General features: G+C 52.6%; 2 protein-coding genes across 7 annotated transcripts in view; both read left to right on the top strand.

Moving 5' to 3' along the window:
* GARNL3 (GTPase activating Rap/RanGAP domain like 3) overlaps window positions 1-9,196 on the top strand; it is a 168,585-nt gene extending 159,389 nt beyond the window's left edge. Inside the window, exons 26-30 of the mRNA XM_055400212.2 lie at window positions 944-1,062; window positions 3,707-3,845; window positions 4,834-5,049; window positions 6,902-7,028; window positions 8,914-9,196. Coding sequence (XP_055256187.2) covers window positions 944-1,062; window positions 3,707-3,845; window positions 4,834-5,049; window positions 6,902-7,028; window positions 8,914-9,091 — 779 coding nt within the window. The 3' untranslated portion in view covers window positions 9,092-9,196. The remainder of the gene's footprint in view (window positions 1-943; window positions 1,063-3,706; window positions 3,846-4,833; window positions 5,050-6,901; window positions 7,029-8,913) is intronic.
* A 3,437-nt stretch (window positions 9,197-12,633) lies between these two features.
* Window positions 12,634-24,032, top strand: SLC2A8 (solute carrier family 2 member 8). Of its 6 annotated transcripts, XM_055400213.2 has the most exons (10): window positions 12,634-12,825; window positions 12,921-13,083; window positions 13,338-13,544; window positions 17,555-17,654; window positions 19,063-19,262; window positions 20,269-20,412; window positions 20,511-20,619; window positions 21,268-21,441; window positions 21,791-21,936; window positions 23,430-24,029. In XM_055400213.2, the coding sequence occupies exons 1-10, from the start codon at window positions 12,770-12,772 to the stop codon at window positions 23,640-23,642; spliced, it is 1,512 nt and encodes a 503-aa protein (XP_055256188.1). In that variant the 5' UTR covers window positions 12,634-12,769; the 3' UTR covers window positions 23,643-24,029. The 6 variants fall into 6 exon arrangements, with proteins under 6 accessions (XP_055256188.1, XP_088697269.1, XP_055256189.1 ...); XM_088841143.1 differs by lacking the exon at window positions 21,791-21,936 and having other exon boundaries at window positions 23,430-24,032; XM_055400214.2 differs by lacking the exon at window positions 21,268-21,441 and having other exon boundaries at window positions 23,430-24,031.
* The last annotated feature ends 375 nt before the right edge of the window (window positions 24,033-24,407 follow it).

The raw sequence follows: 24,407 nt of genomic DNA, 5'->3' as shown, positions 1-24,407 counted from the left end.
CCTCGCTTTCTGACTTCTAAAATATGAGAATTTAGAAAGATTCCATCCTTGAACCTCTGACTAACTTGGGAGAGAAGCACAATGCATTCAGCAGCCTTCTTACACATTCTGAAACTTGAAAGTCTAGAGTCACAGAAACTCTGGTACTTGACCTGCCACTGAAACATCAGGATGTGTGTGGTGGTGCTTCGTTTCTGTGGTTCAGGATCCACTGCTGGGCAATCTGCCTGGCGAGAGTCAGATCAGAGCCACATGTATTAACATTGTTGTCCTCAAAGTAGAAGCATTTGTTGACAGGTAAACGTGATAGAGTTTTAACTGAAGAGCAGAGGGATAGAGCCAGGTTCTGAGAGGACCGGTTTGGCTCAGGTGCAGGTTAGTTATGGTAAGACAGAGAGGGGAGGGTTAGAAATGGGTCTCAGGTCTGAGCCACAGCACTGGGGGCCCACTGGACAGATCAAGGCTAGAGGTGTGGGAGCTGTAGGAAGAGTCACAGGTGAAACTAGGAGAGCAGGAACAGGATGCAGCCCTTGCCCGGACACACAGACAGGAGGAGCGTAGGGGAGGGCGACTCAGGGACAGGGAATGAAGGAGTAAAAGCCAGGTTCCTGGGCAGAAGGCATGTGGGCAGGAGAGGGCGTGTCTGGACCACAGTGGGAAGGTCTTGGGGACCCGGATGGGCAGTGTGCCCGAAGATCAGGTGGGGGACTGCAGTGGGGGAGGAACATGGGAGAAGCTGGGACAGTGCACTCCTCCACGGGCAGGCGCTCGGCAGCTGAGAAAGGCTCTCCTAGAACTAGGGGACACGTACCCCCAAAGGAAGAGATGCAGCGGAGGAAGGGGAGAGCTGGGCACCGCCAGAGAAGCAAGGTGGGTGTGAGAGGGTCCCAGCAGCTCCCCAGCCGCAGCCTGGGCTGGGCGCTGACGTCCCGTTGCCTTGCAGTCTGTGCGTTCCCCTACCTGCTGGCCTTCACCACCGACTCCATGGAGATCCGCCTGGTGGTGAACGGGAACCTGGTCCACACAGCCGTCGTGCCTCAGCTACAGCTCGTGGCCTCCAGGGTGAGTAGATCTGGGGTTTATTTCTGTCTGAGGGGCTTCGGGTGCCCCTAGCACCACGAGGTCTCAGGCGGGCGAGGATACATTCGTGGCGAGACTGATGATGACAACAGCACACGTGTGTTGAAATGAGAAAGCTGGAAACATTCCTGGGTTGAGTTTCCCTGTGTGGGTTCAAAACACCTTGGGCTGCAAAACACCCCTCCTTAGTGCTCAGAGTCATTGCTGCTGGTGGTAGCAGGGGCGCAGCGCTCAGCCGAAAACAGAAATCCTCCATGTGAGCCTGGGCTGCTGGTCATAGAAGCACAGTCCGAGGCTAGAGCCGTTAAGGGCTTGAGGTAGTGCTTTCTTCCTTTGCTGCTGTCTGTCTTCAGTTTGAACTTGTGTCCTGCATGCTGTGACTGATGGACGGATTCATGCCTAGTGACAATGTGAGCAAAACCGAGGGATGCAGGAGCAAAGGTCTTCCCAGGCGTCTTCTACCACAGGTGCATAACCCACAGGGTCCTGTTCTGGCTCCCTCCTCCAGGTCAGCCCCACACCCTCTCCGTGGCCTTGCCAGGCTAGCCAGTGCTCCATCCTAACGTGCATCACATTTGGTGGTGGGAGACTGCGTACTCCCCACCCCCACACTGACAGTTCTGTGAGGACAGACCCTAGCATCTTATACGCTAACACGGTGCCAGTAGTGGAGAAGGCGATGGCACCCACTCCAGGGCTCTGGCCTGGAAAGTCCCATGGACGGAGGAGCCTGGTGGGCTGCAGTCCATGGCGTCGCTAAGGGTCGGACACGACTGAGCGACTTCACTTTCACTTTTCACTTTCACACATTGGAGAAGGAAATGGCAACCACTCTAGTGTTCTTGCCTGGAGAATCCCAGGGACGGGGGAGCCTGGTGGGCTGCCGTCTGTGGGGTCGCACGGAGTCGGACACGACTGACGCGACTTAGCAGCAGTGCCAGTAGAGTGCTGGTAAGTGTGTAACCACGAACTGTTTGGAAAATGGGTATGCGTGATACACACATTACATATATATATATATGGACATCAGTTGATTATAAATTTTACTGATAATATTGTGTATTAACACCTATATATGGAATCTAGAAAAATGGAACTAATGAACCTATTTGCCGAGCAGGAGTAGGGGTGCAGACACAGAGAACAGACTTGTGTAACAGCAGAGGAAGGTGAGGGTGGGGTGAACTGAGAGTAGCACTGAAATACATACATTACCATGTGTCAAACAGAGAGCTGGTGGGAAGTTGCTGTGTGACACAGGGAGCCCAGCCTGGTGCTCTGTGGCGGCCTAGAGGGGTGTGATGGGGGAGGGTTGGGAGGAAGGCTCAAGAGGGAGGGGATGTGTGTGCCTATAGCCGACTCACACTGTTGTACTGCAGAGACCAACACAGCATTGTCGATCAAGCCTCTGATTAAAAATTTTTAAAAATTTTAAATTTTACTGATTATGAAAATATAAATAGCTTACAATTTATAACTAATAATAAAATATACAGTGCTTTTTATCTCAAAGTCCATTTAGCCAATTGGCTCTCATAAAACACTTTTGTTTTCACCAAGAAGAAGCAAGAATTTGTCACTCAGTTGTGTCCCACTCTTAATTTTCACTGATTTTCCTTTATCCATGGCCAACCCCTGGCTGCAGTTCAACCACAGTTTTATAGTTGAAATTATATCTCAACCTGTTCATTCTTTTTCCAAGTTTGTTGTCATTAAATCTGACATGTGATCTGTTAAACTGTTTTTCACCCTCATACAAATCATTAAACTAAAACTTCTTTCAATTTCAGCACTGGACAACATACTTTTAATTTTAATCTTCATTATTAATGTTTTCGCCATCACTTTAAGTCCAGACCATCAACAGAACAATGAATCAACCTCTGATTTATAGCATTTGCCGATTTCCACAGTGTAAATAGCCCCACCATGACTGATCTCAAGCTTCCTGTGTGACGCCTCAGCGCACAGCATGAGGAGCCACTGTTACACAATCCCCCCACACACACACACTGTTTGTACAAATTACCTCAAGAGCATGGAGAATTATCAATGTAGTAAAATAATGAGGAATGGTTGAATTTTTATATTTAGTTCCTTTGTTTTTTTAATACAATTTAAGTTGAATAGTGGCTGTGTTTAGCAGCCAGTTTGCAAGACCCCTGAAACTCAGCACCCTGAGTCCACAGGAGCCGCCCACTACCAGCCACACACCAGCACCATTGCCGCAAAGCCAGCCCATCGCGGGTGGGCTGGAGTATTTGCTGAATCGTGAGTGAAGACCCACGTCCCCACCCGGGACACAGACCTGACTAGATTCCAAACCTTCCCCATTTCTAACCTCTGGTGCCCAAGCTCCCTTTCAGGGAAGTGTGTGTCTGTATTTGTGGAAGGCGTGTGGGAAATTGACTCTTCTCTATGTGTGTCAACAAGTGGATAAGAAGTAGGAGAACTGAGCTCTCAGGAGTCTTCTGAGCCCAGAGCTGGCAACTGCCTCCCTGGCTCCTTCCTGCCCCTCAGACCCTGGGGGACAGCTGGGGGTCTGTGCAGTGATGACAGGAGGGCCGGTGGGAGAGCAGGGTCCTTAAAACCACACAGCTCAGTAACGCCTTCTCTTTCTCTCCAGTCAGATATCTACTTCACAGCAACGGCTTCAGCGAACGAGGTCTCGTCTGGAGGTAGCTCCAAGGGGGCCAGTGCCCACAATTCTCCTCAGACACCCCCAGGCCGAGATACTCCAGTGTTTCCTTCTTCCCTGGGGGAAGGTGAAGTCCAGTTTTTACTGTCTTATGATAGATATTTTTTATCTGTTCTGATTTCTCTGAAAGGTGAAAGTGTTAGTAGCTTAGTCATGTCCAACTCTTTGCAACCCCATAGACCATAGCCTGCCAGGCCTCTCTGTCCATGGAATTCTCCAGGCAAGAATACTGGAGTGGGTTGCCATTCCTGTCTCCAGGGAATCTTCCCAACCGAGGGATTGAACCCAAGTCTCCTACATTGCAGGCAGATTCTTTGCTGTCTGAGCCACCAGGGAAGCCCCTGTAGTTCATTGTCAAATACTGACACGTGATTACTGCTGAAGGAACCCACTATTTGAAGCCACAAAAAAACTTGCAGTGTGGTTGCATTCTTAAGAAACCTTGTGATAAACCCCGCCCCCAAACAGTTCCCATTATGAAAACACTTGTTTCAAAGGAGAGAAGGAAGTTGAGGGTTAGAGAGACTGCAGTTGGCCTCAGCAAGTTATCTTCCCTTTAGGAATGTTAAGGATATAATAGAATTTCATAGCTAAAAGGATATCATCATAAAACCCACATATTACTCAGCACCCAGCTTTCACTCCATCTGGCTTCGCCCTTGAACCCCACAGACTTTGCTGTGGTTACTGCCTCGCGCTTTTCCTAACTTCTCACCACATGAGTCGTCTTTATGGCTCGCTGCCAGGAGAGCTCGGCGCTCCCGAGCAGGACAGCTGTGCCTTTCTTGTCACCTCCTTCCTCCTGTCCACGCATAACCAGGAGTGGGTGCGTTTTGTCCCGTTTACCCATGAACAGGGTGCTGTTAGAAGACAGAGCTGGTGGGTGCCACCACTTTATTGCCCCTAATGAAACTTGGTGGCGGGGGCGGGGGGGTCAGCCTGTGACATAAATTCTTCTTTCATGCTAATTATGTTGAGGAACCAGGAAATATTCTCTCATGAATAACATGAGCTCTTCTTAAAGTTCTAACGTTCTTTTTGAACCCTTATTTCAGGTGAAATTCAGTCCAAAAATCTGTACAAGATTCCACTCAGAAACCTGGTGGGCAGAAGCATCGAGCGACCTCTGAAATCGCCCTTAGTCTCCAAGGTCATCACCCCACCCACCTCCATCGGCATCGGCATCGCAGCCATTCCTGTCACTCACTCCTTGTCCCTGTCCCGCATGGAGATCAAAGAAATAGCAAGCAGGACCCGCAGGGAGCTGCTGGGTAATGGCTGTCCATTCTCGTGTTTGTGATGTTTGTAAAGATACCCGCTGATTTTATCTGCGCGTATTGGTTGTGCTTAGTCATGTCTGACTCTTTGTGACCCCATGGACTGTAGCCCACCAGGCTCTTGTGTCCATGGAATACTGGAGCAGGCTGCCGTTTCCTCCCCCAGGGGATCTTCCCAACCCAGGGATTAAACCTGCGTCTCCTGCGTTGGCAGGGGAGATTCTTTACCACTATGCCACTTGGGAAGCCCATTTGTGGATATTAATTATCCTCAAATGCAAAGAGCCCTATCATAAGGGATTATAAAGAAATTATAAATTTGTACCCACACCAAGGAATACTGTACAGTCTACCCAACAACAATGATGTGTCAATCTAGATTTATTGGTATAGAAAGTGCACAAACCATATGAAGGGCAGGCGGGGAGGCAGTTTGTAAAACAGTCTGTCTAGTCTGATAACAATTTTTTAAATATAAGTAATCTAAATACGTATTATCCTAGGAAAGTGTCTAGAAGGACTTATAGCTTTTGAACTGTGGTGTTGGAGAAGACTCTTGAGAGTCCCTTGGACTGCAAGGAGATCCAACCAGTCCATTCTAAAGGAGATCAGTCCTGGGTGTTCATTGGAAGGACTGATGCTAAAGCTGAAGCTCCAATACTTTGGCCACCTCATGCGAAGAGTTGACTCACTGGAAAAGACTCTGATGCTGGGAGGGATTGGGGGCAGGAGGAGAAGGGGATGACAGAGAATGAGATGGCTGGACAGCATCACCGACTCGATAGAGGTGGGTTTGAATGAACTCCAGGAGTTGGTGATGGACAGGGAGGCCTGGCGTGCTGTGATTCATGTGGTTGCAAAGAGTCGGACATGACTGAGCAACTGAACTGAACTGAATCTAAATACGTATCATCCTAGGAAAGTGTCTAGAAGGGCTTATAGCCTGCAGCTCTCAGATAACATTTCATACTTGTATATCCAAAATGTAAATCTGTCTGGGATTTTCTGCATATTTTTGTTCCCTTTTTTGCATATATGTGGTGCAGTTCAGTCATCCCTTCTCGAAGCCCCTGGGCCAGGGGGCAGGTCTGTGGGGATGGGAGCAATGGCAGGTCTCTGCTATGCCCTCCTCTCAGCTCACAGGTGAGAGACCAGACCAGAGACACAAAGAGCATCGTGATCATCGTGAAGAGGCTAGACTGTTGTAAAGGTTTTGTTCAGAGTTGTGAAAACAATGAGGAAAAATGGAGGCATTATGGCGAACCAATAAGAACTGGTTTAAAGCTTGAATTGGCATCTGCATGGCATAAAACTACAAGGACACACACCTGTCCTCCGGTCACGTTTCCTGACCGACTGGAGAAGGGGACTCAGACCCCCTGACAGGGCAGCCTTGACATTGGCAAAATCGGTTGGCTCTTGAAGTTGGTCCCTTTCACTGAGCTTTTCAAATGTATGTATTGCTATTTTTAACCCATTATTCCCTAAGAAAGCTTGATCTTGCCAACTACTGTTTTATAAACCACTGTGCTTTTCAGAAATTGTACCTCTGAGTTGGCTAATTACAATTTCCAGTGGTAGGACTGTAGATTTTTTTTCCTTCATTAAATTATTCTGAGTCATTTTTTCCCAATACATATATTCATTCTAATCAGAAACAAAAGACCTTCTACCAACAACTCAACAAGAAAATCAATTATTTAAAAATACAGACTTCTATCATCGTTCTTCCTGCCTCCATCCCCGTAATGTACCAACACCCAACCAGGAGAAAAAGGGCATTTCCTGTCTCTTGGCAGTCCAATGGTAATGATGCTCTGACCTGTGATTCTCCCCTGCCATCCAGGCCTATCTGATGACAGTGGATCCAGGTCAGAAGGAGCACCGAAGCCCAAGTCAAAGGCCAGGAAGCGGCTGGAAGAAAACCAAGAAGGCCCCAAGCCAGGGACAGTGCGGTCCACTAGCAGTGACAGGTAAAGAGGGTTGTAGCCCCTGCTCAGGGTGGTGGCCCCTCAAGTCACAAGACAGCCACAAGGCCCCTTCTGCTGAGTGACAGTGTGTGGGCCAGCCGCAGCAGAGGGTCAGCGGCCAGCTCTTCTCTGAGGACCCCCAGAGAGCACAGCCTGCCAGGAAGGGGCCCAGGAAAAGGGGCAACCTCACTAGCAACCCAACAAATGCACACTGAAATACACTGAGACTTCTTTTGCTCACCAAATTGACAGAGACTTTTTTAAAACAAAAGTGCTCTCCAGTACTTCTGGTGGATCCTTTCTGGATGGCCATTCAGTATTACACATCTATGAATATTTGTTGAATCCCACTGATTTGTCCCCTGAGGTTCTCTGTGTCCCTCATAAAACACCTTGCCTGCTTCTCTGTGGAGGCCAAGGGGGCATGTGTCCAGGTTCCATTCATTCGTGCAACACACATTCTTAGAGCACCTGGCACTGAGCTGGGGACATGGAGCTGAACTTCAGGGGCTCACAGGCTGGTGGGGAAGGCCAGCCTTCCCCAGAATTATAGAGAATTATAGCATTCCAGGGCAGCAGGTGATACAGAAGAATGAGGTGTGCCATCCATTCCACGCTTGGGATGGGTGGGGGGGGTCCCAAACATCAGGAAAGGCTGAGCCAAGTCTCATAAATCAAGCAACTGTTAGCCTGAACCAGAGAGGAAGGCACTCATTCAGGCTTTAATCCAACACTTTCGCTGAGCTCCTACCATGTGACCAGGCCCCTGCCCTCATGGACTTTACATTTTAGTGTGGAGAAACAGACAATAAACCTGTGAACAAGTAAGCAATTGCTATCACTTCCATTAGTGACCAGAACTGCAAGGAAGTTTAAAACAAAGTGATGGGGGTGGGGTGGATAGAAGGTCTACTTGAGGTGGGGGCTAGGAGTCAAGGAAGGCTTCTTGGAGGAAGTGGCATGGAGCTGAGCTCTGAATGAGAAGGAGCTGGGGGAACAGCCCTTCTAGCAGCAGAACCAGCAGGGGCAAAAGCCCTGAAGAGAGAAGGAAGTGAGTGGGTCAGCTTGAGCTGACCTCACAGGAGGTGAGGTCAAGAACAACCAGAGGCTGGATCACGGGCTTTTACAGGCTATGTGAGTCTTTGGTGAACGGAGGAACTCCCTGAATTTGGTCAAACTGGCTTTGCAGGTGTCAAGAGTATGAACATCCTGAGTACGGGAGAAAATAGAGGGCAATGATGCGCTGGGAGGAGGCCAGAGGGGTCAGCAGGGAGGGGCCTGTGGGCCTGTGCTCAGGTGTTTCAGCCTTGTCCTCAGGCCACGGGGAGCCAGGGAGGGTTTATCCCAGTTTGCCTCACAAACACGTATGTGTCACCACTGACCTTACTTTTTTCCCTTTTTTCTTTTTTTAATGGTGGTAAAAGTCAGATAATGTAAAACATACCCTTTTAACCACATTTACCTATACAGTTCAGCAGCACCAAGTACATTCACATGGTTGTATTCACCACCATCTGTCTCCTGCTTGTTTCACATTCCTAACCTGCAACTCTGCCCCCATTAACCACTAATTCCCCATCTGCCCGCCCCATGCCCCTACCCCAGCCCCTGGCATCTACCAATGTACTTTCCGACCCCATGAATTTGACTATTCTAGGTATCTCATATAAGTGGCCTTTAAAACCCATAACAAGCCAGGGAATCGGACAGTCTGCCTGCAGAACATAAGTTCTGTTGGGGTGGGCATCACTCCTGCTACATGCCCACCTCTCCCTCACAATGGTGGGGGGTGGGAAAGACAGGCTTTCCAATTTAGGGGAGCAGGAAACAGAGTAGCCAGCTCAATGGTGCACCCCAGGATCTGTTCACAGTGACTTTTCTCCTCTAGGATCACATCGAGCTCCCTAGAAAGTCCCTCCACTTCCGAAGCCAATCCCAGTGGGCATTACCAGTCGACCAGCTCCGACCCAGACCCTGTGGCCGAGCAAGAAGGCAGCCCCGTCTGGGGCAGCTGCCCCTTTCAGCTCACTGCTTTCTCGAATGAAGACATTATTGACTTGAAGTAAACAGTCCCAATCGAGTTTGCCATGTTTAATTTTCTTACAGAGGTTTATACTCTTTAGCCAGTTCTGACATTATTTCTCAACAAAATGTGGCTTTTAGCCTGTCCGTGATCTATTGGACCAAACCTTCTGCACCCTTGGCCTGTTTGGGTCACTCTCCAATGTCCGGTGCCATCTTTCTTGACCTTTATTTCTTTCTGTTCAGGAAACATCAGTCCCCTTGTAATAAAGGTGGTAGATTCCATTGAGGTTTTAGATTGAAACTTTGAATAAATCAAAAATATTCATTCTTATTTACTGCAACCTTCTCCTATATTTTATATACTTAGATGGAAAAGTTATTTTTTCATTACAGTTTTGTTTTGTCACATAATGTGCTTCTTTTATTGATATAACGAAAAGCCATTGCTTTAAAAGTTTATTATAAATAAGTTTGCTTTCTGCACCTCCGGCCCCTGTTGCTGTTTCAGTTCACTGTGATTGGAACCGGCTGCATTCCTGCCTATAGAGTTTTGAGAAAAGCTGAATTTTTAGATCTTAGAAACTCCTGCTTCTTTCTCCTTGTGTCTCACAAAAAAATAATAAGGTATAGGAGCGTGTTAAGAGTCTCAAGATTTTGTTTTGTTTTATTGTTACTGTGTAATCATACAACCAAGAAACAGTTACACTTCATCCTCAAAATTACCATTCTCAAATTCCCTCCTCCTGGTCTGGTCTGCTTTGCTCTCACATGAATCAAATGAGTAGCCTTCCTCTTATCATGTATCCACCTTCTGTTGCTCCATCCTCAAAGTGAAAAGAAAATGTGAGTTTGGCCCAGTTCAAAGGAAACAGTAAGATACCAGTCTCTAGCCAGGGGAGATCAAAGGAGGAAAACTGAGTTTCACTGACATTGTAAACTTTTTAATCTGCGTAAAGAAGATAACTTACTTTTGGCTTTAGTCTAACAGATTCTATTTTATTATATCTCGTCTTGCCTATATTACCCATCAAAAAAAACTTGAGGTCGTTTCCCCTGTTGAAGTGGCTCTGAGGAGTTCTGCAGTTCTCACATATTGCAGAGGTCTGTGCTGGACATGACTCGATCTGATAGATCTCACAGAAGTTTGGACCCTACCTCCTTGTGGGCCTTGCACACTGTGGGGAGAGCTCTCCTCTCCGCCTGTGGCTCAGAGAGTCCCACATGATACATCTGAGCTGAAGGCTGCTTGGTCCCCTTCAGCAGAAGGCAGGAGGTCAGAGTGCTAAAGACAGTGCTTTTTTAGTGTACCCGGGTGGGGTCCATAACCAAAGGAGGCTCCTCAGTCTCTGCAGCATTCAGCATTCCTGTTCTTCTGTGTTTTGTTATGCCCTTTCCATATAATAGGGGAAAACACAAGATCAACTACATGCTGTATCTTGACCTTACCCAAAGCTTTGTGGCTTGGGTTTTACTATTTTTGCTTTTCAAATAAGGAAACTGAGGTTCAAAAGGGGGCAGTGATTTGAACCTGTGATTTCTCTGACCCCAGAACTGTGCCCTGTCCCCTGTCCACCCTACAGAGCCAGGCTGAGTACCTTGTGTCAGCTGGATCTGGCTGGTGTTTTTCATGTTAAAATAATTTGTAAGCCTCATGAGCTTGTATGTGTGTTTTTCCTATCATCTTTTTTCTTTCCCCTGAAGTTTCTTGCTTCTCAGCCTGGAATTGAAAAACCAAGGGCTATTTAGACCATTCTTCCAAAGAGATTGGCAGCATCAGAGCCACCCCATGATTTGACAAGAGTCACAGATCTGAAGAGTGGATGTAGAATGGGCAAGGGGTGGGCACTACTAAACAGTTTGATGGACTTGGCTTATAAAGGGAAGGCAGGAATCTGCTCTGGCGGCAATGTCTGCTTACAAAGGCCAAGTGAATGCTGCACACTCACGGGGAGGGAGATGGCCAGCCAGAGGGCAGGAGCAGGTTTGCAATGGTTCATGGCTTGGTGGCCACTCCAGTATTCTTGCCTGGAGAATCCCATGGACAGAGGAGCCTGGTGGGCTACAGTCCATGGGGTTGGAAAGAGTCGGACACAACTGAAGCGACTTAGTGCATACACATGGCTTGGAGGGCTGCCTGGCCTTAGCTAGGCTCACTGGATCACCCTGTCTACAGAAGCCTCTCTGCATACCCCTCAGTAAACTGTCTAGCAGCAGCAGTCTCCCCTTGGAATCTGAAGCATCCATCCCCTCTGCAGACATCCAGTACCCACTGACTGGAGGAGAAGATCATGTCAATTGGGGAAGGGAGAGAAGTAGACAGGTGAATCACAAGCAATGATTAGTGCTGTGATAAAAATTTATGATTGGAGCACAAGGCGCCGAGGAAGAACCAAGGGGTGGTTGCCTAAGTCTTGAAAAATAATACAATCTGGTGACTGCACTAATTATACTGCCTAATATTTGAGTTATCTGGAATGTGCTTGGTCTTTTCACTTTGCCCCTACAACAAACCCTCCTGCAAGACAGATACTATCATTTCCACTTAGAGATGAAGAGAAAGAGGACAAGAGAGGGATTAGAAGCTAAGCCTGTTACTCTCTTAGTCTGGTTCTTGCCAGAATTACACAGCACTCCACCGCAGCTGCCTGCACCCGGGGAATATGGCATACAAATCGCGACATTCTACAGCGCCCTGACTTCCTCATCCACACCTCCACCAGTGACCAGGGTGCCCACACGTAGAGAGACGCTATTAACATCCGCAGGGGATTCAATATTGGGAGGTGCAGTATTAAGATGAAGATTCCAAAGTCAGGATTACCTGTGAGGTGAGTGGAATTTACCAGAGACCATGGAGCTCACCATTTAAACCCAGATCAGTCACAGCTATGCGGCATGGGGGACCCCGCCCAACACGGGTCCCCAGTACCCGAAGGTCGCGGTCGTCATCGGTTTTCCGCTCTGTAGCAGTCAGCAACCTGGGCTCTCCCGCCCTCACTCCAAGTCTTAACAAGACAAGAGTTGGGCTGCGGCGCCCAGGGCCACGCCTCCCACAACACAGCTGATCCGGGAACAGACAAACCCAGAACCGGTGTTTGGAGTCCTTCCGCCCTGCGGATCTCTGTAGGCAGAGCTGCCCACGCCTCACAGCAGAGGTTAACGCTGAGCAGTTAATGCAGACCGTACCGAAATAGGTCAGCGGCGCCGCGCAAAGTGAGGGAGAGCAGTTACGAACGCGACCCACGTGCTTCACCTTCTTTCGGCTTCCTAGCCGCACTGGTTGAAGGTAGGTTAAGAGGCGGTTCCAGGCGCAAATTCAATCCCCACCCTCCACTCTCATTGGCCGGTTTGGGTCGCGGCATCTTAGATGACCCCGCCTTCGAGCTCGCATCACCCTCCTATTGGGTGGTTGTGTGAGCCCGGCCATATACAAGCTCCTCCCCTGCCCATACATTGGATGGACGGCCTGGGGGCGGTTCCAATGAGCGACACCCTCCGACTCTTTGCTTCCATTGGTTCGGTTTACCTGAAGGGCGGATCTAGAGCTGACGCTAACCCCGCCTTGCGTTCCCATTGGCTGCTCCCTGACCCCAGCCTAGAGCCGCTCCTCACGGTCTGTTGGTTGTCCTGGCCTGAGAGGCCGGTCGGTGCTGGCCGCACTCGCGGGACCCGTGGCAGTACAAGGCGTCAGAGCCGGCAGAAAAGCGTTGATCCCGGACATGACGCCTGAGGACCAAGAGGAGACCCAGCCGCTCCTGCGCCCACCCGGCGGCAGGTGACCGGTAGGGGGAACCCAGGTCCGCTGGCGCGGCCTCACTCCACCCGCTGCGCCCAGGCCTTGCCGCTCACCGACTGCCCCTGTCTCCGCAGCGCTCCCCGCGGCCGCCGCGTCTTCCTCGCCGCCTTCGCCGCTGCCCTGGGTCCTCTCAGCTTCGGCTTCGTGCTTGGCTACAGCTCCCCGGCTATCCCGAGCCTGAGGCGCGCTGCGCCCCCGGCCCCGCACCTCGACGAAGACGCAGCCTCCTGGTTCGGGGTGAGGCCTCGGGCTCAGCCTCCTGCCCTCCTGGGACCTTCCTCCGCCCGCCCCTAAGACGGGTACCGGGACCCTCCCCCCGCTGCCTGGCTTCAGGCGGGCCCGGAGAACCTCCTCCTAGTATGTCCCGGCTCCCCCGAGAGGGGTCTCCCATCTCCCCTGCTCCCGCCTTGGCTGAGGGTGGGTTGGAGGGCGAGGTTTGGCCGCGGGCCCCCGGCGCCCCATCCTTCAGCCGGCCATCGCCCCGCCCCCAGGCCATCGTGACCCTGGGCGCCGCGGCAGGAGGCGTGCTGGGTGGCTGGCTCGTGGACCGCGCGGGGCGCAAGCTGAGCCTCCTCCTCTGCGCCGTGCCCTTCGTGGCCGGCTTCGCCGTCATCATCGCGGCTCAGAACCTGTGGATGCTGCTCGGAGGCCGTCTACTCACCGGCCTGGCCTGCGGCATTGCCTCTCTGGTGGCCCCGGTGAGTGTGTTTTCCCCCAGTGTGGCGCCCTGGGACCCGGGAGAAGGGGCAGAACTCGGGGTCTGATTCTCTCCCTGGCGGTGGCCTCTTGGGTACCTGACACCATGCCCCTCCCCTGCTCCATCTGCCTTACACTCCCATGGGGCCTTGGAAAGAGCTGTTGTTATCCATCCCTAGTTACAGATGAAGCTTCAAGGAACGTGAAGTGAAAGTCGCTCAGTTGTGTCGGACTCTTTGCAATCCCATGGTGGATCACAATAAACTGTGGAAAATTCTGAAAGAGATGGGGATACCAGACCATCTGACCTGCCTCTTGAGAAACCTGTATGCAGGTCAGGAAGCAACAGTTAGAACTGGACATGGAACAACAGACTGGTTCCAAATAGGACAAGGAGTACGGCAAGGCTGTACATTGTCACCCTGCTTGTTTAACTTATATGCAGAGTACATCATGAGGAACACTGGGCTGGAAGAAGCATAAGCTGGAATCAAGATTGCCGGAAGAAATATCAATAACCTCAGATATGCAGATGACACCACCCTTATGGTAGAAAGTGAAGAGGAACTAAAAAGCCTCTTGACGAAACTGAAAGAGGAGAGTGAAAAAGTAGGTTTGAAGCTCAGCATTTAGAAAACTAAGATCATGGCATCTGGTCCCATCACTTCATGGGAAATAGATGGGGAAACAGTGTCAGACTTTAGTTTTCTGGGCTCCAAAATCACTGCGGATGCTGATTGCAGCCAGGAAATTAAAAGACGCTTACTCCTTGGAAGGAAAGTTATGACCAACCGAGATAGCATATTAAAAAGCAGAGACATTACTTTGCCAACAAAGGTCCGTCTAGTCAAGGCTATGGTTTTTCCAGTGGTCATGTATGGATGTGAGAGTTGAACTGTGAAGAAAGCTGATCGCCGAAGAATTGATGCTTTTGAACTGTGGTGTTGGAGAAGACTCTTGAGAGTCCCTTGGACTGCAAGGAGATCCAACCAGTCCATTCTAAAGGAGATCAGTCCTGGGTGTTCATTGGAAGGACTGATGCTAAAGCTGAAACTCCAATACTTTGGCCACCTCATGCAAAGAGTTGACTCACTGGAAAAGACTCTGATGCTGGGAAAGATTGGGGGCAGGAGGAGAAGGGGACAACAGAGGATGAGATGGCTGGCTGGCATCACCGACTCGATGGACATGAGTGTGAGTGAACTCCGGGAGTTGGTGATGGACAGGGAGGCCTGGCGTGCTATGATTCATGGGGTCGCAAAGACTCGGACATGACTGAGCGACTGAACTGAACTGAACTGAACTGATAGTCCATGGAATTCTCCCGGCCAAAATGTTGGAGTGGGTAGCCTTTCCCTTCTCCAGGGGATCTTACCAACCCAGGGGTCAAACACAGGTCTCCTGCGTTGCAGGCGGAGTCTTTACCAGTCCTTGGTTTAAGCACAGTGAGTGGTGGTGCTACTTGAACCCCGGGTGGTGGCACTTCACAGGGCCTCTCTTTGGCTCTACAAATGAGGTGCCATCTGTGGATGGTCAACAGAAGCCTCACACGATGGTTTAGGTCCCCTTTGGCCTTCAGACCACTGGCTACAGTTCAGCAGGAAAATCCCACTGTGGTTTCTCCCCAGGGTCAGAGGCTGCTGGGACCTGGCGTGCCCCTTCACTGCTCAGAAAGCGGCCCTCCAGGCGTTCCCCCTGCTCCTGTCTCACCACCTCCTGACCCAGCAGTGCCCAGGCTGCCTTTGGAGCTAGACATGTCTGGATGAAACCGCAGCCCTGGGCAGAGCACTTCTATGAGCCCGTAAGGTGGGAATGACGGCGTTAGCTTGGGTCGTGGCTGTGCAGCTTCAGGAGAGCCTACGCACACCACCCTCGTCCTGGCATGCCTGGTGGAAGGACTTGGACCCTAGCAGCTGGGATTGTTGGGTGTCCTGTGACCTGCTGCTGGTCATGTGCTTGGATGATCCACCACCACCCACACCCTTACCAATCAAGACTAAAACCAGTAGCAGAATCCCTCCCTTTGCACCTACCACTCATTTCAACGGCATCTGCTGGGTAACAGACAGGAGCTAGGTTGGATTTTGTATCTGGATTTTTTGGGTGTTTTTTCTTTTACTGGGCAAAAACACACCTGACTTCCTCTTGGGCATGGAATAACCCAGAAGGGTAGGCCAGCGCTTGGGCTTCCCTGGTGGCTCAGAGGTTAAAGCGTCTGCCTCCAATGTGGGAGACCCGGGTTCGATCCCTGGGTCAGGAAGATCCCCTGGAGAAGGAAAAGGTAACCCACTCCAGTATTCTTGCCTGGAGAATCCCATGGACTGAGAAGCCTGGTAGGCTACAGTCCACGGGGTCGCATAGAGTCGGACACGACTGAGCAACGGAATGGAATGGAATGGAGCCCAGAGGAAGCTGTGGCAGTCCCTGGTAGCGACTTAGGTGGAGAGTTCCTGCTTTCACTCCAAGGCCACCACTCAAAGTGTGGTCCCTGGGTCAGCAGCTGCGTGTCTCCGGGAGGTGGTTAGAAAGGCGGAATCTTGGGCCCACCACACATCTGTTGTTGTTTAGTTGCCAAGTCTTGTATCTGACTCTTTGTGACCCCACAGACTATACCCCGCCAGGCTCCTCTGTCCATGGGATTTCCCAGGGAGGAATACTGGAGTGGGTTGCCATTTTCTTCTCCAGGGGATTTTCCCCACCCAGGGATGGAAGCTTTGTCTCCTGATTGGCAGGTAGATTCTCTACCACTGGCCACCTGGGAAGCTCTACACACCTTAGTTCAGTTCAATTCAGTTCAGTCGCTCAGTCGTGTCCGACTTTTTGCGACCCCATGAATCATAGCACGCCAGGCCTCCCTGTCCATCACCAACTCCCGGAGTTCACTCAAACTCAAGTCCATCAAGTCGGTAATGCCATCCAGCCATCTCATTCTCTGTCGTCCCCTTCTCTTCCCGCCCCAATCCTTCCCAGCATCAGAGTCTTCTCCAATGAGTCGATTCTTTGCATGAGGTGGCCAAAGTATTGGAGTTTCAGCTTTAGCATCAGTCCTTCCAATGAACACCCAGGACTGATCTCCTTTAGGATGGACTGGTTGGATCTCCTTGCAGTCCAAGGGACTCTCGAGAGTCTTCTCCAACACCACAGTTCAAAAGCATCAATTCTTCGGCGATCAGCTTTCTTCACAGTCCAACTCTCACATCCATACATGACCACTGGAAAAACCATAGCCTTGACTAGACAGACCTTGGTTGGCAAAGTAATGTCTCTGCTTTTTAATATGCTATCTCAGTTGGTCATAACTTTCCTTCCAAGGAGTAAGCGTCCTTTAATTTCCTGGCTGCAATCAGCATCCACAGTGATTTTGGAGCCCAAAAAACTAAAGTCTGACACTGTTTCGACTGTTTCCCCATCTATTTCCCATGAAGTGATGGGACCGGATGCCTTGATCTTAATTTTCTGAATGTTGAGCTTCAAGCCAACTTTTTCACTCTCCTCTTTCACTTTCATCAAGAGGCTTTTTAGTTCCTCTTCACATTCTGCCGTAAGGGTGGTGTCATCTGCATATCTGAGGTTATTGATATTTCTCCCGGCAATCTTGATTCCAGCTTGTGCTTCTTCCAGCCCAGAGTTTCTCATGATGTACTTTGCATATAAGTTAAACAAGCAGGGTGACAATATACAGCCTTGACGTACTCCTTTTCCTATTTGGAACCAGTCTCTACACACCTACTATATGAGAATTTGTTTTTTGTCAAGAGTATACAATTAAATGAAAGTAGGAAAAGCTCTGTGCTCCCCCCACATACACACACACAGCGTCCACACATATACCCTTTAAACATGTGCTGTGGATTACACAGATGGGAGCTCTGATGACCAGGGAACTGCAGTTAGGGGCCCCCTGGGCCTGCAAGTGCCCTAGTCAAGGCTCTCCTCAGCTCTGAAAGGCTGAGACTTTTCAGTTTTGAGAACTCCTGGACCCCAAGTACACTCTAGTCTTAATTACCCACAGGTCTATATCTCCGAAATTGCCTACCCTGAGGTGCGAGGGCTGCTCGGCTCCTGTGTGCAGCTGATGGTGGTCACAGGCATCCTCCTAGCCTACCTGGCAGGTATGGTTTTCTTCTTATTTCTTGTGGTGACTGTGCTTGGATGTGCGGCTGTCTTACAGATGTAGAAACAGACGTTCAGAGAGGTCAGGGAACTTGCCCAAGGTCACACAGCCACTGCCCAAGATGCCACGTTCCCACACCACTTCCCTGAGAACCCTGGTTCATGTGGGTCTTGTGACAGTATTCTGAGGAGAACTAGAGAAGGTGATGTCCTCATTCCCCAGAGCAGAAGCCCATTCCAGGAGTGTAGGGAGGGCTGACGAGTTAGAGCAGTATCTCCCTGTGTGGTGACAAACTAGGATTCTGGGGCTGGAGGGAAAGTCTTTAGCCTAAGAGCTTAGAGGGCGCAAATGTGTCTCCCTCAGAATCAGTAGTGGATTTGCAGCGTGAAGGAGGCAGGTTCCAGAGAACACGAATGTCAGAGCTGGCGCCAGCATGAGGAAGCTTCAGGAAGCAAGAAGAAGGCTTCCAGAGACAGCCCGGAATGAACTGGGGTAGAGGAAAGGCAGGCTTCATATCTGACAGCCCCAGATCAGGAGAATGTGCCACTTAGTAGCTGTGTGACCTTGGCCTAGTCAACTGCCCCTGGGAGCCTCAGGTTCCCTGTCTTCAGGTGGAGATTAACCTTACCTAGTCCAAGGCTGTTGAGGGATTAAATTAACTGACACTGTACAAAGCACCTGGCAGCAGGTCCCCATGAGAATTGTCAAGGGATGGCCTGAGAACCATGAGGGAATGGGGCTTTGGGGCTGGATGGGCAGTTACAGGGTCCGGGGCACGTGCCCTCTGGGTCTGTGGTCTTTCCTTTCTACCCACTTATCATCCTGACTCTCTTTCAGAGTCCTGGCCACAGTCTAGCTGCCTTGTGGGGCCAGCAGTGTCCCAGAGCCTCTCTATAGACACTGATACTCAGGACAGTCACGTGGGTGTAGCCCCACCTATAGGATTTCCTCCAGGCCATCATAAGCCACACGTTCACTGCTCAGCTTCTGTGAGAGCTGATTGACGTTTCTCAGTGAAAAGTCCCCCTTCCTCTCTGTCCCCCTTCCTCCCAGAGGAGCCATCCTTGCCTGCTTCTCAGTCAGTCCACCGGGAGGAGGACTGTGCACACGTGCTCTCCTGCCCCCGTCCCTCAGACCCATGCTGTCATATATCACATATATCACGGCAATACAGAGCGGGCACCTTAGTTTAGTGGCTGCATAAACCTTCACTGCTATACGCCCTCCCCGTTTCCACACTCAACAATAAAAATGACAACATCAATGACAAACCCGAGGAGAGTCCTGCAAAGACACTGGGGTCCCCACCCTTTAAGCAGAGTCCCTGGGTTGGCAGGGGGCAAGTGCTCCCTGAGAAGATCTGGGCTGGCTCAAGCCACTCTAATGTCTCTCCCCTCCACCCCCAGGCTGGGTGCTCGAGTGGGGTTGGCTGGCCCTGCTGGGCTGCGTGCCCCCCTGCTTCATGCTGCTGGTCATGTGTTTCATGCCCGAGACCCCTCGCTTCCTGCTGTCTCAGCACAAGCGCCAGGAGGCCATGGCCGCCATGCAGTTCCTGTGGGGCTCTGCGCAGGGCTGGGAGGAGCCTCCCGTTGGGGCTGAACACCAGGTGAGGGGCTGGGAGACAGCGCCCGGGGAGGAGGACCCGGGAGTATCGCCCCTGAGGTCAACACAGCATGGGGCCGCGGCTGCACGCATGTGTGCTCACACGCTGACACATTTGAGTGCTGTCCTGTGGGCCGCTACTTGGCCGGACCCAAGTCTTGGTCATCCCTGGGGAAGCCTGAGCCCCGATCTCCCTGTCCCAGGAAGAGAAGGGCCGGGCCATGTCAGAGGAGAATGCAGGTGGGGACTTGAGGACTCGGAATTTTGAAACAGGGAACTGTCGGGCCAGGGAAAATGTTGAGTCTCTGCCCCTTAACTGCTGTGTGACCGTCCCATCTTTAACCTGAGTTTCTTCCCCTGTAAAGTGGGTTCATAGCAGGTGCCTGGCAGTGGTGGTAAGCATCAGTGGGGCTGGGGAAGGGGCTGGGCCCAGACCAGACCCAAGGCTGGTGGGATTCAGGAACTCTGTGTTCTCTGCTCAAGAGCATCCTTGTGGCTCCCCCAGCAAATCAGGAAGGGACGTGGGGAGGGGAGAATCCTGTCACCTTACAAATTGGGAGGCTAAAGTGATGCAGTTCGGGGAAGGCAATGGCACCCCACTCCAGTACTCTTGCCTGGAAAATCCCATGGACGGAGGAACCGTGGGCTGCAGTCTATGGGGTCACTAAGAGACGTACATGACTGAGCGACTTCACTTTCACTTTTCATTTTCATGCATTGGAGACAGAAATGGCAGCCCACTCCAGTGTTCTTGTCTGGAGAATCCCAGGGATGGGGGAGCCTGGTGGGCTGCCGTCTATGGGGTTGCACAGAGTCAGACACGATTGAAGCAACTTAACAGCAGCAGTAGCAGACTGATGCAGGGACCTGAAGCAGAGGCTACAGGTGCGGCTGGGACAAAATGCAGAGGCTCCCTCAATCCACCAGGCCCCAGGACGGGGGCACTCAGAGCCAGGGCACCCTCAGGAGAAGTAGAGAGAAGCCCTGATGCCCGGTGTCCGTCTGAGCAGGGCTTCCACGTGGCCCAGCTGCGGCGTCCTGGCGTCTACAAGCCCTTCATCATCGGCATCTCCCTGATGGCCTTCCAGCAGCTGTCGGGTGTCAATGCCGTCATGTTCTATGCCGAGACCATCTTTGAGGAGGCCAAGTTCAAGGTAAAGAGGCCTTTGCCCTGGCCTGCCTCACCTGGAGGGGGTGTGGGTGCGGCCTGGTCCCGGGGTGTCCGCCTGACCCACCTGGCCCGTCTCCCCAGGACAGCAGCTTGGCCTCTGTCATCGTGGGCCTCATCCAGGTGCTGTTCACCGCCACGGCGGCCCTGATCATGGACAGAGCCGGGCGGAGGCTGCTCCTGACCTTGTCAGGTGAGGCCCCAGGGAGAAGGCTCTGCCCTCTGCATGATGGGATGCTCTGGGCAGCCTCCCACCGCAGGCTGGAGGGCCTTTGCTGAGGTTACCGTGTTGCAGGAGGAGAATAAGGGCTGAGTGTCCCCGAGGGCACGCGCAGGACTTCAGGGGAGCTGAAGTCAGGCCAGGCCTGCACTCACTGCTTCGCTGCAGCACGCCTTGACCTGGGCAGAGAACCCAGGAGAAGGGGCCTCCATGGCCTGGTTTACAGTGAGGAAACTGACGGCCTGGGGGTGAAGAGGCCCTGAAGCCTGGGGCCTCTCTGGGCAAGTGACTACCTGAGCCAGCTTCCCCTCTGAAACGGAGGTGGTGGCGGGCCATGGCAAGGACCAGCATGCAATCCGTGGGAGACTCCTCATGGGCCGGGCCCCACCGGGCCCTTGGTGCTACTGGGGAAGTGGGCCTGGCTGCCAGTGGTTGCTCCTGCTTCCTCATAGCCAGGGAGGGTCGGCTTCCAGAAGCTTCTTGGGGTTGGCTGAGGTGTGAGGTCCAAGCCGGGGCTGGCAGGGCCAGGCTGGGGCGAGGGTGCCACTGCCACATGCCGGGCTGCAGGCCGCCTCCTCGAGCCCTCCTACTGCCCTGCCCACCGCCGCCCTCCACCCGCAGGTGTGGTCATGGTGTTCAGCACCAGCGCCTTTGGCACCTACTTCAAGCTGACCGAGGGCGGCCCCAACAACTCCTCGCACGTGGCCCTCCTGGGGCTCGTCTCCATGGAGCCCGCCGATACCAACGTGGGGCTGGCCTGGCTGGCGGTGGGCAGCATGTGCCTCTTCATCGCCGGTGCGTAGGGGGCTGAGGGGAGGTTGAGGGGGCCGCCCTGTCGCTGCCAGTTTACCCCTGGCTACCGGGAGTCCCGGCCTGCTCGGCCTCACCCCTGGGTTTCCAGCTCTGACTGTGTACCGGGCACCGGCTCAGCCCCTCTTTGCTCCTTTCACGTCACCCCCACAAGCACCCTCCGAGCAGGCCCTGTTCCCGTGCTATTCTATAGAGCCACGGCCTGACACGTCAGAAGTGCAGGGTGTGACCTGAGTCCCCAGGCTGGATGCGGGCCCCGCTTCAGCCAGGGGGGTCTTCGGCGAGCCAAGGGCCACCAGGCCCCGTGGACCTGAGGCCTTTCTTGCCCTTGCAGGGTTTGCTGTGGGCTGGGGGCCCATCCCTTGGCTCCTCATGTCTGAGATCTTCCCTCTGCACGTCAAGGGAGTGGCCACCGGCGTCTGCGTCCTCACCAACTGGTTCATGGCCTTTCTGGTGACCAAAGAGTTCAGCAGCCTCATGGTGAGTTCAGGGCCTGACGGCCGTCCCACCACCAACAGAAAAATACTTTTCAGAATTACTCTTGTGACAGACTCGGGGTTGGCGGCCGTGCCTGCAGGCTGAAGCCCCACCAGCCTGTGACCCCATCCTAGTCAGGGGTACGGGGAAGCAGACAGGCTGGGCCAGGCAAGGAACCCAGGCTGTGACCACTAGGGACCCTCTAGGCTGTCGAGGTGGAAGGACAGCAGGACTGACCTCCTCCCCCACTGGACTTTGGGCACTTTGGGAAGCAAGGCTGCATGAGAAACTCCAGCTTTGGAGGCAGCAGGCCTGGGCCCCGTCTCTACCTCGGCTGCTTCCTGCTGTGTGACCTCGAGTGTGCTGCTTCCCTTTCTCTGAACCAGCTTCCTTGGCTCAAAGCGGAGAAGGGGACACTGCCTTCCTCTTAGAGCTGATAGAAGTGTCAGTGCAGTTCCACATTTTGCCGCCAGCTGCTGGATGTGCTGATGCAGACAGGGTCCCGGCTTCAAGGCCTCCGGTCCAATGCAGGCACCGCCCTGGTGCAGACAGTCAAGCCTTCTCTTCAGTGGTTCTCCGCTCCACTCCCCCCAGGGCTCCTGGTACCTGCCACATCCAGGCCTGTTTAGGGTGCCAGAGCCGCAGTGAAGGAGATGGACAGGGTCCCCTCTATGACAAGGGCGGGTACGACAGTGGCCAGTGGTGGGAAGACGAACCACCAGGAGGCTGGGCTGGGCAAAGGGAGGCCAGTCATGATTGGTGTGGATGCTTGGAGCTGGCCTGGACCCCGCAGGGCCTGCGCTGCTCCAGGGAGCTCATCAGCAAGACCAGAGCCAAGCCCTGGAGGGGCAGTGACTTCCAGGAGCTTAGAGGAGCTTGGAAGGGGATGGCGGCAAGGGACCTAAGAGTGATGTGGCCATCACTGAGAGACCAAGAGAAAGGCTTCAAGGAGGGAGCGGTGGGGTGGCCAGGTGCCCGAGGAAGAGGAGCTGGAAGGGGGCAGCCTTTGCTGCTGGCACCTGGGATGACACTGGGGCTGGGCGGGGAAGGTGCACCGCCTGTGACCCAGGGCCGCTGCTCCCTCTCCCCTCCGCTCATGGGCCCATCACCACCCTCTGAGAGCTCACCCATTTCCTCCGGCACCAAGGAGAGAGACTCCTAAGGCGGAGGGACCACAGAGGGCACGGCCAGACCGAGCGGAGAGGGAAGTCTCTGGGCCCCGGAGTCAGACCCTGGGGACGGGAGGCCAGCTGTCACTTGATGGTGGGCCTCTGACCTGGGGGCAGTCACTTCGTCACAGTGAGCTCAGTGTCCCCACCGCACACCATCCACAGCTTCGACAGTGCTCAGCTCGGACTTCTGGATGGCCCACCAGGCCCTCCTCCACATCCCTGAGCCTGGGCGTGGCGGGGTGGGGCCTCGGCTCCTGGGCCCAGGAGGGTTCCTGACCCAGGAGGGCTCCCGGTCATTTCACAGCCTCAGCCCTCTCTTTGCAGGAGATACTCAGGCCCTATGGTGCCTTCTGGCTGGCCTCTGCCTTCTGCATCTTCGGTGTCCTTTTCACTCTGGCCTGTGTCCCTGAGACCAAAGGGAAGACTTTGGAGCAAATCACAGACTATTTTGAGGGGCGACGACAGCCTCTTCCTGTGAGCGGTGCCCCTCTCGCAGCACCTGCTTTCAGCCTCGGAGGGCATGGAGCCTACCTGTGACTCCAAACTGAGCCTCAGCTGGGGGCCTGGAACCCCTGCCTATCCCCAGGGAGTCAGGAGCCAGGACGGCAGCCCCTCAGAGCCTTGTGCTCTGGGGTCCCTCCTTCCTGCCCAGTGTAGCACGGGGAAAAGGTTCCCAGCTGCTGGGTCCAGTTTCTACTGCTGCCTTGTTATGGGCACTTCCCTGTCCTGTGTTCAGTCTTCCACACGCCGACTCCATCATGACACCAAAGTGACAGTGGAGGAGGGGGTCTCTTGGTTCCTGGTTTTCTGGAGACGCTTTGGAGGCTGGGTGATGGCCTGTGGTTTCTCCTCTCACGTGACTGCATTATCAGGGAAGTACTTTGCCAAATAAATATTTGACTCAGAAAATCAGTTCATGAGCGCTTTGTGTTGGCTGCAGTCAAGAAGGGCATTTTCTTGTCCCTCCCATAAAAGTAGGCCTCCCATAAACTGAGTCTTACCAGCAACATCTATGGATCAGCTTCCCCGTGGTCAGCCAGGCTTTCCTTTGGCACTTGGAGGTCATTTCTGGCTCCTTCCTTGGGTTCAGCCCCCTGAAATCTGATTGAGTTCCTCCTGCAATATAATGTTCCTCTCTTCATATTAACTTTAATGGAACCAGAAGTCTTTTCAAATTACTTTGTCTGTTGTATAATACACATTTATTATAGGAAAATTGGAAAACACTGATTTCTTTAATTATTTTTATAGCAGTTAACCATCTGCTAGGCACTATTCTATATTAACTCCTTTATTCAGATA

This window comes from Moschus berezovskii, chromosome 11 (genome assembly GCF_049115385.1).
Source record: "Moschus berezovskii isolate FMDL1 chromosome 11, NW_MosBer_1.0, whole genome shotgun sequence".
NCBI lineage: Eukaryota > Metazoa > Chordata > Mammalia > Artiodactyla > Moschidae > Moschus > Moschus berezovskii.
This window is presented reverse-complemented; position numbering and strand designations above follow the sequence as displayed.